This window comes from Carica papaya, chromosome 6 (genome assembly GCF_054855325.1).
Source record: "Carica papaya isolate Zhongbai chromosome 6, ASM5485532v1, whole genome shotgun sequence".
NCBI classification, from domain to species: Eukaryota; Viridiplantae; Streptophyta; class Magnoliopsida; order Brassicales; family Caricaceae; genus Carica; species Carica papaya.
In genome coordinates this window covers 31,490,767-31,507,258 of record NC_142314.1, presented here as the reverse complement: position 1 = coordinate 31,507,258, position 16,492 = coordinate 31,490,767, and the positions used below count along the sequence as shown (strand labels likewise).

The following is a 16,492-nucleotide window of genomic DNA, read 5'->3' as shown; positions in this document are numbered from 1 at the left end:
TCCTTCAATTAAAACCAAATATTGAGTCCTTAATCCCTAGTCTTAAAATTTTAATGTTGAAGATTTTAGAAATCTTTTAAAAAATCAAGCACCCAGGCGCAAGATAGCAAACCCCACTCCGGTACCACGTGTAACTTCCTAAACTGATACCCACAAGGTACGCACCCACGAGCCACGCTTATGACTTTACACGTGCTACACAAACTGTGTGCCTCCATCCGCACGTGCGATAAGCACGCCGTTCTTGCTCTTGCTCTTCCTCATTCTCATTGGCCTATATTCTCCGCAGCTTTAATTAATTAATTAATTAAAATAAAAAAAAGAAAATATGGGGAAATATTGAAGGCAAGGGGAAAAAAAGGGCTTTAAATTTCAAAAACTGAAAGATAAAAATTCCAATTTGCAGACTCTAAAAAAATGCTTCCATTTTTCTCTGGAAAATTTCGAATCAAAATCTGGGGCAGAGACGAGGAAACGCTCATTTCTTGTGTCTGTGGAGAGAGGAAAATCTAGAGAGAGAAGTTTTTCCCCTATTTCAGAGAGAGAAAGTGGAGAGAGAAAGAGAGGTAATGAACTTTATGCCTTTTGTATGAAATGGATTCTCATGCGACCAGATCATAGAGAGAGAAACCTAGAGAGAGAATTTTAACAATCGGAAACCTAGACGTACATATGAATATTGCGATATGTGTGTGTGTATATATGTACTAAGTAGCAGATCCTATATGATATACAGTCGGTGCTTATCTGTTTGTTGTTTGTATCTGGAATAGGAGGAACTTCAATTGAAGCTGAATCTCTTTGTTTGCAAGGAGAAATTGGGAGAGAAAAAGAAACAAAGAAGGCGTTGTGCGATAGTGGCAGTCGGGAAGTTTAATGTTCGATTTCGATTGCGATCGATTGCATCCACAAAGGAGGCGGCGGCGAACTGGAAGAGGCGAACTGGAAGGAGCGTGGTAGAGCTGTAATAAAATTCGCCGAAGATGATTGTGCAACCAGAGGCATGTAATACTTATTGATTTGGTTATTTGTTTTCGATTGTTTTTCTGACATTTTCTTGATTGGATTGTTTTCTTCTTCTGGTAATAGACACTGTTTTCTCCTTCTAAGTTTTCTCTCTTTTTTTTATTTAATTGATATGGATGGATTTTATGTTATTGTTGGTTGCTCTTAATTTGGTGTTTCATCTGTTCTTTGCTTATAGGAGTTAGGGTTTTAACTCTTCAAGTAATTTGCTTATATGTTACTGGCTCTGCTGTTGGGTTTATTTGCTTCAGTTGGATGACATTTCGTTTGGTGCTTTTTGTTACCCAAATTAACATTATTTTTTTGGTTGGATTTTTGTGTGAATGATCTTTCCCTCTTGTTTAATATTTAGGATTACGGAGATCGCGATTGATGTAGTGCTGATGTGCTTTTTAGATCACACCACTCTTGAGAGGGATTTACCAGATGCAAGATTCTATAGATGAGATGGATAATAATAATCAGAAGCATATGGTAAGATAACAGGGTAATTTACATTCTGTGTTTTCTTATCTCTGAGTCTTGAATGCTTGCATGTCTAATTTATATTTAGCACAACAATTTTTAGCTATATTTTTAGGTTATAAGAACCATAGTGTACTTGATTAATGGTCAGTCACTTTAGACTTATATGTTTATATGTTGTGAGCTTGATGCATTCTTTTCTTCCTTCAGTTCTTAATATATGTTCCCCAAGGTAATCTTTATGACTAAAACAGGAAAGCTTAGTCTGTAACGAAGAAGAGAGAGGAGTGAACTATGTATAAGGCAGAGGAGCGAATAATGTATAAGGAGGATGAATGTTGAAAAATAAGAGATGAGAAGGAAGATTTATTACATGAGATGTATTGAATTGATGTTACTATCCTAATTGCTAAGAGAATTACCTTTGGAGCTGACTGCTTCCGTAAGTTCTGATTCTTTGTTACTATCCAAATGAAAAGAGATTTCTTACATGTCATGCATATGTTAATTAAGTCCTTGTTGGTTGGGAAATCAATAATTAAGATTCTTTTTGAGATAACAAAAATAGAAGGGCACCAATGGGTGTTGGCCCTATATGAAAGAAAGCAAAACTATATATAGGAACAAAAAAAAAAAAAAAACAGGTCCCAACTTTTCTCTTGACAATATAGACTGACCTCTAAACAAAAAGGTTAGGGTATGGAACCAATGGTATCCAATTCTAGCAGAAAAATAGGTAGTGTCTCAAAAACTTTATAGTTCCTTTCCATAGAATAGCCTAAGAGATGAGGGAAATGAGCTCCTTGTACACTCAAAAAAAAATCAGCTCCTTCTTGTCCTTATCAGTATAGATGCCATCCCAAGCCCATAATTCCTTTGCCACTGAATCACTGACCATCCAAAAAAAGGTTGATGATGTTGAGAGGGAGAGTAGAAACCCATAATGGCCTAGACATGGCGCAGTAAAGGAGGAGATGGTTAGGGGATTTGTTCTCTCTGAGACACAAAGGGCAATCATTGATAATGATTTTCCCATGCTTCAGAAAATTATCAAAAGTGAGGATTTTATCCTGAGTCCCAACTGATCCATTGCGGTGGATTAACAGGTGATGACACTTCTTCCAACATCAAAGGACAGGTGGAGAAGACAAGGTGGGCTGAGCCTCTTTCCACCTTGAAGATACCCACCTATGGTTCCTAAAGTTGGAGAGAGACTGATCATAGCTCTCTTGGTAAGAATTTAAAATCCCACTATAACCTTAGATTTGGCGCCCTGTATGGAGGAGCAAATTGGGGGAACTGGTTAAATTAAAGTAGGAGGGAACAGTTGCCCTGTACCAGCGAAGTTTTGAGCAACTTTTATCACATGCATCCGTCCTCACCCTTGAGCAAGAAGTTGAGATCTTCATCGGTGATCTCCAAGAATATATTGCTGTTTGAACTTGAGCTGCAAAAACTGCCTGATGCCACTACTGCTGTGAGTTTGGCAAGGCTCTATGAGAGAAGTGGTGATCAAAGGAAACCAGAGGACAATAGCAAGAAATGAGCGTCCAACTTGCTGTTTATCAAGAAATCGAGTTGGAACGAGATAGAAGGTAGGAGGACTTCAACTGTGATGAATCATTTGTTCTGGGACATGTGTATAAAAAAGCTATTCAGGTTGGATTTGAAATGATGAGGCAAGAGATGAGGAGGGTGCAAGGGATGAGAAATGTTCCATTTTGGCGCTTGGGAACAAGCTTCAATTTGAGGAGGGAAGAAATGTTACAATACAGAAATAATAGGGTGTGGGAACCATAGAAGCAGCAAAAGAAAGGAGTTCAAGTCTAGTAGGAAGTTGGTTACTTTAAGGAGCTAATAAAAGTTAGAATTATTTAAAGTTAGAGCTATTTAGATTTAGATTAAGAATTTGGAATAAAACTTGGATCATGATCCTATAATTTTAATTAGATTTAGATTAGGACTTGAAACAAAACTAGGGCTATAATTTCTAGAACTGTAATAGTGTTCTGATTCAATTAGCTTCCCAATAAATACCTCAGTTCCACCAAAAATTGCCTTTTTTGCTTGGAGGCTTACAGAGAATGCATTTTAACGATTGATAACCTTATGAGGAGAGGCATGGTGATGGTGAATGGCTGTTATATGTGTTTGCAGGAGGCAGAGTCGTGTAACCATCTTTTAGTATCCCTACAGCTTATGCTATTTGGTCCATGGTCTATAGCCTTTTGGGGGTTAATTGGGTGATGTCGGGCTCCGTGAGGGATGAGATTTGGGCGTGGGAGGGTCTTTATAAAAAGAAAAGATTTAAAATGATCCCTTTGACTGTTTTTTGGGTTATTTGGAAGGAAAGAAACTGCAGGGCGTTTGATGAGGTGGTTAGCGAATGGACAAAGATTAAAGATAGATGGTTTTATCTATTTGGTTCCATTTATCTTGGGCATGATTTATATGGAGAGGATGATTTTGGGTATATAATAGATAGTCTAACCGAAATGTAAATAATTTTGTGTATGGGTCCGAACCTTTTTCTCAGTGCCTTTTAATATATTTTTATCTTGTTATTTCAAAAAATATAAGTACATTATTATAATAAATAAAATCTTCAAGTGATAAAATCCAAATAATTTCTTTCTAAAAGATTGGAGGTTCTCTTAGACGAGCCTCATCATAGGCCGGCAAGGCTGGAAAACTGGGAAGCAAACAGCTTGGCCTGTTGAACAGATCCAAAGCCCGTGACCCTATCAGAATCTCTATTGCCACTTAGCCAGAAGAGCTTTGCTGATCAGCATCAAGGATTGAATACCAAGCCAGCCTCCCCGAGGTTCTTGAGACGTTTAATTGAGTCCCAAGCCATGAGGTGATACCGTCTACACTCCTTTGTATCGCCCCATAAAAACTAAAACTGCATAGATCCGATCGTTCTTTCTACTTAGGTTCAGAGCTTCATTTGATCTAGTTTAATCTAAGATAATTAAGTCACCAATCAATAATTATGTCACAATTGAATTTGGAGAGTTAAATTCTGTTTAACACAATAAAAATATTAGTTTATAGGGCATTCCAAGTGAAATTGGAATGATGCTTCCAGGTTCCGCAAAAATAGATGGACTATTGATTGCATTATTTAAATTTGACTAGAATTCCCCAGGAGACCAACTTTTACCATATGCTAATGCTATTGCAAGTGGAGGTCTTGCTTGAGACATTGATACATGGTATATGTATGGAAATTATCCTCTATTTTGTTATGTTGCTTACTATTTATAGAGGCTGTTGAGACTCTTATGTCAGAAGAAGTAGGTGGATCACTGTTTGTGAGGGCAAAGCAGTGATGTTGTTAACACACCATCTGTTTGAGAAGGAGATATGTCTGAGGATGTTTCTTGCTAGCCACTGATTTAGAAATTTACTTATGTGCATTGACTTTAGACAAGGGTAATTGACACTTTTGTATGACTGCCTAAACTTGTTTCTCGATACAATTTTGCTTTATAACATTTTCCTTTTAGTTTAATTTTAAACTGAATTAGTGACTAGCTTTTGAGGGCAAAAAAGTGATCTTTCCTTGGGTGGTTTTCTGGAATATTGGGAATTTAAAGATACCTGTAACTTTAGTTTGGTTGTTTTGTGTTGTATATTAAGATGATTTCTAGCATTAATGTTGCTTGTTTTTATTGAGTAATGTTACAGGCTGAGAGAAGATTTGGTAAGCGTTCCATGAATAGGAAAGGTCGTACAAGAGCAGAGTCTGGAACCTGTAACGTTTGCTCTGCTCCCTGTTCTTCTTGTATGCATCTTGACGCAGGTCTGATGGGGCTAAAGTCTGATGAGGTTTCTGATGAAACCTGTCGTGTAACTGTTGGTAGTCAGTCTTCTGTTAATGGGGATGAGGTTTTGCCTTCTTTCAAGGTTACGACATGTGATAGCGTACAGAATGCTACAAGTGAAGCAAGTAACCTAGCCAGTGTCAATTCAAGTCATGATTCTTTCTCTGAAAATGCTGAAAGTAAAGCAATTTTCAGGTCTTCTGATGCATGTGATGCTTTGGAAGGTGTTGTTGACATGCTTCCCAAGTTGTCATCTGGTGGAACAGGTGCTGAAAATCAACTTCCTCTGGTTCCAAAGAGTGTTGTAGATCAGAGAGCCTTCTCAGATAAGTGTGAGGGTTCAAAAAATGTGGAAGGCCATGGTGATAACATATCAATTGTTAGTAGAGCAAATGATGCAAGTCTAGAAGTTGGTTATAATGAGAATGTAGGAAGTAAGAATTCATTACAGAGTCCAGCTGCGGTTACTGGTTTAATTTCAGATGGATCTGCCAGGGAGCTACTTTCCCAGAAGTTAGACTTGTCCGAGGGTCCTCCCTTAAGAAGAGACAGTTCTGGTGGCAGTTCACCAAAGAATGCATTGTACCAGCCTCAATGTGTCAACTTCTCAAGTGGAGGAAATTCTGGAGTTTTGAAATCAGAAGCTGAGAATAACAAGAATAGTGGGGATAGATCAGACAAAGCCTTTAAACGCTCTGGCCAAGGTGAACCTAATGAGAGGCCCATTGAAATGGTTCGGTTAAATGAAGTACAGGAGCCCCCTTCTCAAGTTTCCTCTGGAGATGACAGTGATGACTCAGAGATGGTGGAACATGATGTGAGTAAGGCTGCTCTCAATTGTTTTTAGAAAGAAAATATATATATAAGAAATTCAGAATCATCTGATGTTGCTTATCTGTATAATTGTGTTTGATGTTTATTTGTTCATAATTTTAGTTTCACACTTCGTCTATATTGGAACGACTTTTAGAGTATCTCTTTAAAATACTATCAAGCTGTACTTTAATCAATTTTGTAGGAAAGCAAATGGTCTGTCTTTAAGGAGTGCCAACAAAGTAGTCGAGTATAAAGCCTCTGATATCTAAAATCTACCGAAGTACCAAAGTAGTTTAGGATGAAGCCTGTCTAGTTTGTTGTCAGTACTAAAGGTTTATAAAGCTGACTATCTTTTGTTTATTGACATGCGTAGCATTCTGAATTCAAATTAGTTTATGAGACTGAATAAGTGTGCTTTGGCTTAGGATTACTTTATTTATCTGCTTTTTTGAGTCCATGGTGGTTTGCTGTGAATTACATTTTGTCAAGACTGTCAATGGCATGTGCATTAAAACAGACCCTATAGTTTCTTGTTAGATAGTACCTTTGCAAAAACCATTTCTCTTTTCAAAAGGGTTTGTTTGATGCAATCAAATGAACCAAGAATAGATATTGAGGTTGCTCAGCACCGATAGTAAGTAAAAGTGTCTCTTGACCTGTCAAAAACCTAGCTCAGGTCTCCCACCCTTCACGTTTCCCCAAAAAATGTGAAGCTTGTTTAACAGAAGAAGGTTGTCAGAATGATATAATATTTGAATACAACTTCGAGTTCTTTGCCTTCTCTTAAAAAAAAATCAAAGTGTCTTGCACTATAAAATAACCTGGGGAAAAGAAGTTGATGTCAGATATTCAATTGATTGTTTGGAGGTTGCAGTTTCCTTGTTCTTCCTCTCTCTACTTGTGGGTCTTCCATCTTTCTTTCTTTCTTATGGTCTGGTTTCTGACTTTTGATTCTCTTTTCCGTAACTAAAAAATCTTTTTCTTTTTCACTTTTTGCTATTTTTTGTTGGAGAATTTCACTTTTATCGATTTTATTGTCTTTCATTTGTTATTCTTTTTTTTTAACTTATCTAGAAAACAGAGAAGTTGACTTTTCCTTTCGCTTAAATAGGTTAAAGTATGTGATATTTGTGGGGATGCTGGCCGTGAGGATTTGCTTGCTATCTGTAGCAGGTGCAGTGATGGGGCAGAGCATACGTAAGTTTATATTTTATAAACCTTTTTATCAATTTTGTTCTTTTTCTCGATTTGTTATTTATGTATTTGACGGTAATTATTGTGTCTGCACAAAGCGTAACACGTTGTTACTGGTAATAGATACTGCATGAGAGAAATGCTTCAAAAACTTCCTGACGGTGAATGGCTGTGTGAAGAATGCAAATTTGCGGAGGAAAATGAGAGCCAGAAGATAGGTAAAGTTATTTTAACTATTGCAAACAAAATTGAGAATAAATATTGGTAGACAAATATGTATATTTACTGATTTACGAGTAAAATTTAATTTTAAAGGTTCAGATAGCGAGGGGAAAAAATCAAAGAAACTCAATCCAAGCATGCAAAGCTCTGATAATAAGCTTGCAGAAAATATAGAGATTGCTTCATCTATGAAAAGGCAGGTTATTGAAACTAGCACTGGGTCGCAAAAGTCATCCAGCCCCACCAAAACTGGTATGCTATCTCGGGAATCTTCGTTCAAGAGCATGGATAAGGGAAAAACAAAGCCAGCTAATCAACTATTTTATGCTAATCTATCTAATAACGATATTCTGGAAACTGCACGCTCTCCTAGAACTGGTCCACAACTTCAAACACCCAAGGGTAAGCATACAGATAATGTTTACCAAACCTTTCGTTTTCTCTCTTATAATCTTTGTGTACTTGGATGTGTTGTGCACTGACGGTTTTGCTGATGGATGCATTGTGTTATTTATACAGGTACCTTGTTAAAATCCAATTCGTTCAGTACCATAAATACCAAACCTAAAGTGAAACTTGTAGATGAAGTTGTTCCACAAAAACAGAAGGGGGCTAAGGAATATTCTTCCATTAATGCAAAGGAAGGTCCTGCGAGAATGATGGGCAAATCTATGTCATTTAAATCTTTAGGCCGTCCAAATGGCAGTGATTCAAAAGTAAAAATGCTTTCATCTAATTTTTCTCATACTCATGAATTAAAAGGGTCCAAGGGAATGAAAGAGAAGAGTACATTTGAAAGGAAAAATTTGGCTAAATTGGATCGTTCTCATGTGTGTTCATTGACAACACCTAAAGTTGATCAAAAGTTAACACCTCGTGGTGGTGATGCTGTTTCTTTGCCATCTGTGCCTAGCAACCGTGAATCAAGGGGTTTACACTCTGATGGGAAATTAAGTACCTCGACCAAATTAGCTCGAAACCGTGTGGAAGTTCCACTTCCTTCTGGTATGGATACTAGTTTTTATTGGGATATACCATCATAATTCTAACTGCACTTTTTTCATCATTTTATTTATTTATTTTTTATTTTCACTTTTTTTTTTCCAATACATGTGGTTTGGTCTTTAAGAAGTTGATAAAACTGTTTTCTTTGCAGTTGGTGCTACCAATGGTTCCGAGAAAACGTTCAACCAGATTAGCCCTAAGGATGAACCATCTTTGACTTCTTCTTGGACTGTTGAGAGACCTCCCGGCAATTTTAATGGAAACCCAGATGATGGGTTACCTCGGCTGCAGGAGTCAACAAATCAGGCTGAAAAAACTAGGGATGGGTCTATCAGTCACTTAAGGCATCCTATTATTTCTGGATCAAAAGGTTTACCTTGTCAAAAATGTAAAGAAGTAGGTCATACTGTAGATAATTGCCCAACTGACAATGTGTGGGGTTCTGGCTCTGATATATCTGCAACAAGAAATCCTAGAGAGGAGATGAACAAAGGTAATAAGGTGAAAGCTGCAATGAAGGTGGTTCGCAATATGCCTGGATTTGGGAAGAACAGACTTGATCAGTCAGATGGTTTTTCTGGACCTGGCATGGATGCTCAAGGTCATTTACCAGTTTCAAATAAACTGAAAAATTCGTGTCCTGCTGAAGGAACACACGAAGTACAGGGGAGTTTTAGTTCTGATTCATACAAACAAGCTACAAATAATGAGAAGCAGCTTGCTGCTCCTTCCAGTGAGACAGGGTTTGCTCCCACATTAGGGGACTCGGATAGTAATGTTCCCTCTGTTGCAAAACAGACTATAAGGGACTGGTCCAGTAATTCTTTGGCAGCCATACCTCTTATTTTAAATATCTCAGCCATACCAGAGCATGAATTTATCTGGCAGTAAGATTCCTTTCATTCTCCTTGTGAATCTGTTTTCTGTTAATGGAGCATATTGCATTTTTGTTTTCCTGATCCTTTTCTGATTCTCTTCTGCTTGATAGCTGGCTGTATGCCACATGTTCAAAAGCATTTCACTTAAGCTTCTATTGTTTGCATCAGGGGACTTTTTGAGGTGCATAGAGGTGGTAAACCCCCAGATTTATATGGTGGAATTCAAGCACATCTATCAACTTTAGCATCACCTAGAGTTCCTGAAGCGGTTAACAAATTTCCTGGAAGAGTTCCCTTGAATGAGGTACCTCGCTTGAGCACATGGCCAGCACAGTTTCATGGAAGTGGTGCGAAAGAAGATCACATTGCTCTTTACTTTTTTGCCAAGGATCTCAATAGGTAAATAGATGATGTGCCAGCAAGTAGAATTAGGAACTGCATTTTCATAGAAATACGACTTCTTTCCTATTCTATCCTTAGGACTGCTTTTACTCTGGATCTATTTTTTTCTATTTAATTGTATTTCTTATTTTGATCCTGTTGACTGTTTGGTACCATGATTCTTGCCGTAATAATTTTTTATCAATAAAATTTATAGTAAGTGACTATATAGACTAGCCTATGAATAAAATTTTTAGAAGAGATTATGAAGAAAACCATAGACATCTACTCAATGATTTGAGTAGCTGCCAACCCTGTGGGTTTGGTTGTGTTTGATTCTATAGTTGTTGAGCACATTTTCCTTTATCTATTTCTTTCCTATTTTCTTTTCTATTATGTTGTGCTACATCGATATTATTATGTGCTACTTTTTTTTCCTAAAGAATTGAAACTGATTGTTTTGATTTTTTTTCGAAATAAGAAACTGATCATTGTAATTCGTATATTTGTCATCTTGATTTTCTAATAGGTATTTTCTTAAAAATTTTTTGTTTGTGATGCAGTTACGAAAAGAGCTACAAGGGTCTGGTGGATAGCATGATTAAGAAGGATTTAGCCCTGAAAGGAAATATTGATGATGTCGAGCTATTGATCTTTGCATCCAACCAACTTCCTGAGAATTGCCAACGTAAGAATTGTTATTATTTATTATTACGATTACTTTATAAGAGCTGAATACATTGGAATAAATACGTATGATATGATTTCTGCCTTTTTTTTTCTTTTTGATAGAAAAAGAAGATTTTATTAAGAAACTATGAAACGTATACACTGTCGTAGAATAAGACATCCCCCTCAAATTGTCAAATAGAGGATGCGAAAAAAAAAAAAAAAAGATGAATATGCCAAAAACAAACATCCTGTGGATCACAAGATTATAGCCCTCCCAATTCTGATAAATTTCGGTTATAGCAAGATTGGGAAATTTCCTGTGAGCTTTGGCCCATAAGTTGGTCAGAAAAGTTAATCTTTCTCATCTCTCCTGATCCAACAAGAAGTTGTAAAAATTCTCCTACTCAGTTCAAGTCATTTTCCACAATCTTGCAGAAAGAGTCCCTTGCCCTAGGGCCTTTCCCTCTTTCTGAACCCCCTGCCCATAAATACTTTCATAGAGTATTCCACTGCAGGAGGACTAATCCAACATAAGCCAGACTTTGTGAGCAATTTCCATGCTGTCTCACAAGATATGAATAAATGGGAATGTGTCTGCCCACTTTTGTGGCACATGACAAAAATATCAGGTGAAAAAGCATGATTAGAACTGTGGATTTGATTCATCTCATTAGTATTAAGTCTTTGAAGAATAGCAGTCCATATAAACATCTTTGCATTTGAAGGAACTTGAGCTTTCCAAACAACCTTGGCAAAAGGGAGTTGGTAACGTGTGGGGTCTTGGGGAGGTGATCAAAAATCGATTTACAAGTGCATATCTCAGAACGGTCCAAAGTCCATATTCTAGAATATGGCTGTCAAGAAAAATAGAATAGCTCCAACAAAGTCAGCAGATTTAGCATATTATGAGTTGCCTATGTGGTCGGTTTTGCAGGAAATGAAATTTTCTCCTGTCAAATTAAAAAAAAAAAGAAGTGAGGATTAAATGGTTTACAACTTGATGCTCATGCTAGAATAGCCATTTTTCTTTTTCAAGATGTAGAATATGTATGGTTGCCTTGCAATGATCTTTCCAGATTTCGGTAAGTTCATCTTATAATCTTGAAATATAAAGCACAGCAGTGCAGCTTTACAAAGTTTTCACCAAATTACTAGGATTAGGCTACCAAATTCTTTCTTACTATTGTTGTATGTTTTGGGCCATGGTTCTCGTAAATTTATCAGCTTGAATTGGTTTGTTTCTCACTAAGATGTGCTTTGATTTTTGCATGATATTATGTTCTATTTTTATATTTTTGAAACTTGAATTTTCATCTTCGCAGCAGGAGGCTCGTGCTTTGATAGCAAAAAAAAACCGAACATACTTTTAAATATTCTGTTGGGTGTTTTTAAAATTGAGAATTAATTAAATTAGTATTTGAGTTTGTCTTAAAACAATTAGATATTTATTTATTTATGTTGAGATAAAAGTATGAGATGTATTGATAAGTCAGCACCAAAGGGATGACATCCATGAACAAAAAATTTAGAGATCTATGAAAATATCTACAATAGAACCAATGTCATCTATATTATCAAGATTGTGGCCCTGTACAATAGAACCAAAATACTGGAGCGAGTAATCCTTGATAGAGACAAAATATAAAAACAATTAGATAGTTATGATTAGGAACTGGTTGCTGAATTCTTGCAATTTTTGAAAAAAGTTAAATTATTTGAATAAGGATATTGATACAAGTTTGATATGAATTATGATATGTAGCTTCTGTTTTCTCTTTCTTTGATGGGAATTAATAGGATGTAAGTTATTTATTCTTCTTGATACAAGTTTAATTTATGATCACATATTTATTGTTCTCATGAATCTAACTTTCTATCAATATAGTTCAACAATTTTCTTATACTTTTTCATATAATGGCTATGGAATACTTAAAAATAATTTGTATGGGGATACAAATGTTTTTGTTATGTGGCCTTTCTTATAGACCGTTGTTGCGATCACTCTTCTTTCTAGGATAAAATATTTTACAGGTTCTAATGATAAAGATCTGATAGTTAGTTGACTTGTAATCGTGCTTTTACATTTTGGGCAAGTGCTGTAGAGCATCCAACATCCCACATCTCAGTAACTCAGCTATCTGAAATTCATGTTGAGATCTAAGTGCTAAAAATTTAACTGTGAAATGCAATATTTTCTAAAAGCTTACCGAATTCTATGGACAGGTTGGAATACGTTATTTTTCCTGTGGGGAGTATTCCGAGGAAGGAGAGAAAGTTTTTCGAGTTCATTCAAGAATCCATGTATCCGTGGTATGGATGTTGGGTCAACGGGAAAAGATATCTCCTCTGATGTTTTGTCTCAGAATCACTGTTCTTCTAAACAAGGAGTAAAAGAATCATCGACAAAAGCCATGGCATCCAAAGCTCCTGAGAAAACAGGTCTAACTGCAAATGGCAGTGGTAATAATCAAGTGTCTTCCCTTGAGCAGACTTATCTTGGTTCAGAAGCACGACCAGAAGTGAAATTTACCAGCCATTCTCTGGTACTTTCTTTTTTGTTTTCCTACTATTTTCTGCTTGCACTGTGGCTGAAAGTGTCAGATTAATCCTTGTTATATTATTTCCCCCTTTCTCCATCAGAAGCTGGTATTTGGTCTTTAGTTAAAAATTAAATTGCTTTTTTTCTTCCACTAAAGGTTAAAGTTTAAACATTCATTCCCCAATTTTGCCATGTTAGTTCATATGTTATTGGCTAGCTCACCTCTGTCCCCTCTGCCCATAATTCATCTGGTTGGAATCTTTTTTCCTCTTGCCACTCCCGTATAAATTGAATTGCATACTATCTATTCATAAACTATTAGATGGATTTTACTATGCTGTTCTTTCTGAACATTGGCCTTTGCCACTTTGTCCCCTGTAGTCAAAGTTTAATTGATTTAGTGGTTGTACATGTTATATTGATTCCCATTTACCACATTTGATGATTCTAACTTTGGCAGGAAGAACATGATTGTTCAACATTTAGACTGGAAGTAGGGTCTGGACCATCTGCTCAGACAAATGGAACGAATTCTGGTTCAGATGGAGGTGAAAAGGCGCGATTTCATTTTAGTGCTTTAGAAAGAACGTCTAAAAAGGTTCCCCCTGTTGGTAACCAAGAGGTAGCTGTTGTGCATGTGAATATCAATGAGGAGCATACGATAGAGAGAAGGGGTAATGATGGAACCATGGTTAAATTGGAAAGCAGCTCTGAGGAGGATGACCGGCAGATAGATGCAGAAAATTCGCTAGTGAGAGATCTAAACTGTTGGCAGACCAGAGATCGGAAGCGGCCACATCTGGATCTCACAGAACCGCAGACTTCATCTGGCACAAGTCATGAAACTTCTTGGAACGAAATAGGGAATGCATTTATAGATGGAGAATCTGTGAGTAAGAAGCTGAAAACAGGTTTCAGTGAAGTATATGGATGTAATAGCTCTAGAGATATAACTTCTTTTAGCGATGGTTTTGAATCAGACTTGCGTGATTTAAGACCGGGTTCTTCAAGTGGACAAAGATATAAGAAAGCTTGTGATGAGAGAGATATCCCCACAGACTTCGGGGGTGCTGAAAGGTACTTCTTTCCTGTGTGTTCGCAACATGTAAAAGGTTTTCAATTGGGGAACACCTCTATGCCGTTGAAAGAGCTCTCATCAGAGGATGAGGATCAAATTAATGATGCGGTGCCAAGTCTCGAACTTGCTTTAGGGGCTGAGAGAAAATTGCCAAACAAAGGAATCCTGCCTTTCTTTGTTGGAATGGCAGAACAACCTACTAATGAGGGCAAGCCTCCAGATAAGGTTAAGATTAAGGAAGAGGAGGAGGAAGTCTCTGCTTCCCTTTCCCTTTCCCTTTCTTTCCCGTTTCCGGACACGGAACGGACAATGAAACCTGTTTCAAAGAAAGAGCAGCTTCTGCCTGAAAGGCATTCTGTGAATACTTCGCTGCTCCTCTTTGGCAGCCTACCAGACAAATAGATCCATGCAATCGTCACAATATGTAATATTATTGTGCCTCCTGGATGCCAATGTCAGTAAGTGTAACAAGGTCATGTTAGATGATCTTCTGATGGGCTTTATAGGAGTAGTGGCCCTCCATCTGTGCATAACCCATACAGGACTTTGCTAATAATTCTCTTTTTACCCTTCTCAGTTTTTTTTTTTTTTTTTGTCTTTATCCTTTTTTTTGGGGTGCATAGTTACGGCTGTTTGTATATAAAGAGAACCAAAAGCCGGCACAGCAGTAGAAATTTGCAGACAAATGTGTTGATCATTAAGAGTTTTGTCTTACTTCAACCTTTAATCTTTTTTTGCTTATTTTACTGTCTGATTTTTCTTATTGGTCTTGGCGCAGTTTTCAAATTGAACTGCTCGTTGCAGATCTGGCAGTTCTGGCAATCTCTTGATGTTTCTTAATGGATGTGAGTTAGGCGTTTAGAGTTGCTTTTATCTCTCTATTTTCTGTAAGGTATTATGAATGTCAAAAGTGTTGTATCTCTGTTCAATGAGTTATGGCATCTCATGTATATGTAAGTTGCAGGACCTGGAGGTGAATATGTGATTGTGTCAATAGGCGGTGCTTGCTCAAAGCACTCCATTTAACCAGGTAATCTCGGAGGGAACATGGCTGTATACCGACTATATTTTTGCAATGCCTTTATATTATTAGCCTTCCCGTTTTACTTGTAAGCGTCCGTCTCCTTTCTTGCCTAGGGATTCATTTATAGGATTTGGGGTCCTCACTCTATTGGCCAACCATGTTCGTGTAGAGATATCTTTTTTCTGAAAAGAATTGAAATTTTTATTTAAAATGATAAAAAAAATATTACAACAATTCACCAAAATGTCAAATTAAAAGTATACGATTTAAACTGCAATATTGGAAAAGAAATTTGTATGTTGTCCTTATTGCTTAGAGTTCCATTGGTTGTGGATGGTTCTGAACACTATTGAACTGCTTTTTCTTGAGCAAAATTAGGGAGGAGATTTATGATATATATATATAATATATATATATATATACACACACACACACACACACGTCTTTGGGTGAGCTTGCCGCAACTCTACCAAGGTGCATATTTAAATTATGGGTCACTTTATTTATAATTAGTTCAGACAAATTCAAAAAGAAAGTTCTTTATGTGTCCTTTGTTCACAATTTCATGTCTTTTCTACCTATGGTCTATATGTTTTAAAATAAACTTAGGATTCTTATTAAATTTAGTCGCAAATATTACATTTTTGGAAACTCCATTGAAATATAAATCGAGCAAGACAGAAATTCTTCTTCTATTTTTTTTTTCAAATTGATAGAAAAAAAATTATGAATAGAATAAAAACCCACTTATAAATAGTGCGCAGATACGATTACAAATAGATTTATCATTTTTGAAAAATAATAGTTTACTATCTGCTTGACAAATTTATAAATATATGCATTGTATTTTTTTAAAAGAGATGTCAAATGATAAAATTATAATGTAATAATTATTTGTTGGGAATGAAATAAGATTATAATGGAATTGCAATTACATTACGTTTGATTCATAACTAAAATCAATTCATTATAACCTCATTATTGTATTTAGTTTGATCATAATGAGGTTAAAGTAGACGTATAATTATATATATATATATATGACTAAAATATTCTCTCATCATATTTAATTAAAAGTTATTTGCATGCACTTTTATAAGAGGTTGATAGTTACTCTATAAATTAAATCTACATATTTGAACATGCAAAATGAACAAATAGTATTAAAGTTTTATCTTAAGAGGAATACTATAATGTTGTTGAAATCAATAAGGAAACGGAGTTGGTGAGTTGAAAAAGTAAGTGAGAATTAAAAACTTATAACTTATATGTAGTCACCTATATATATCTCTTATAAAAAAAATACATAATAAAATAAGTTTTATCTCTGTCAATTATTGTTTGATTTTGTTATGAATTAT

At 36.1% G+C, this 16,492-nt stretch overlaps 1 protein-coding gene across 6 annotated transcripts; it reads left to right on the top strand.

The window, feature by feature from the left end:
* The first annotated feature begins 359 nt into the window (after nucleotides 1-359).
* Nucleotides 360-15,220, top strand: LOC110815951 (RING/FYVE/PHD zinc finger superfamily protein). 6 transcript variants are annotated; one of them, XR_015821361.1, is made up of 15 exons: nucleotides 361-566; nucleotides 774-1,001; nucleotides 1,379-1,500; nucleotides 5,185-6,138; nucleotides 7,249-7,334; nucleotides 7,455-7,549; nucleotides 7,647-7,955; nucleotides 8,073-8,558; nucleotides 8,710-9,445; nucleotides 9,605-9,835; nucleotides 10,381-10,505; nucleotides 12,714-13,033; nucleotides 13,490-14,106; nucleotides 14,886-14,999; nucleotides 15,072-15,220. XR_015821361.1 is itself a non-coding variant. In XM_088222029.1 (15 exons), exons 3-14 carry the CDS (start codon nucleotides 1,453-1,455, stop codon nucleotides 14,935-14,937), a joined length of 4,059 nt encoding a protein of 1,352 aa, XP_088078155.1. In that variant the 5' UTR covers nucleotides 361-566; nucleotides 774-1,001; nucleotides 1,379-1,452; the 3' UTR covers nucleotides 14,938-14,952; nucleotides 15,072-15,220. The 6 variants fall into 6 exon arrangements, 5 of the variants coding, with proteins under 5 accessions (XP_088078156.1, XP_088078155.1, XP_088078154.1 ...); XM_088222029.1 differs by having other exon boundaries at nucleotides 14,886-14,952; XM_088222028.1 differs by having other exon boundaries at nucleotides 14,886-15,220.
* Nucleotides 15,221-16,492: the final 1,272 nt, after the last annotated feature.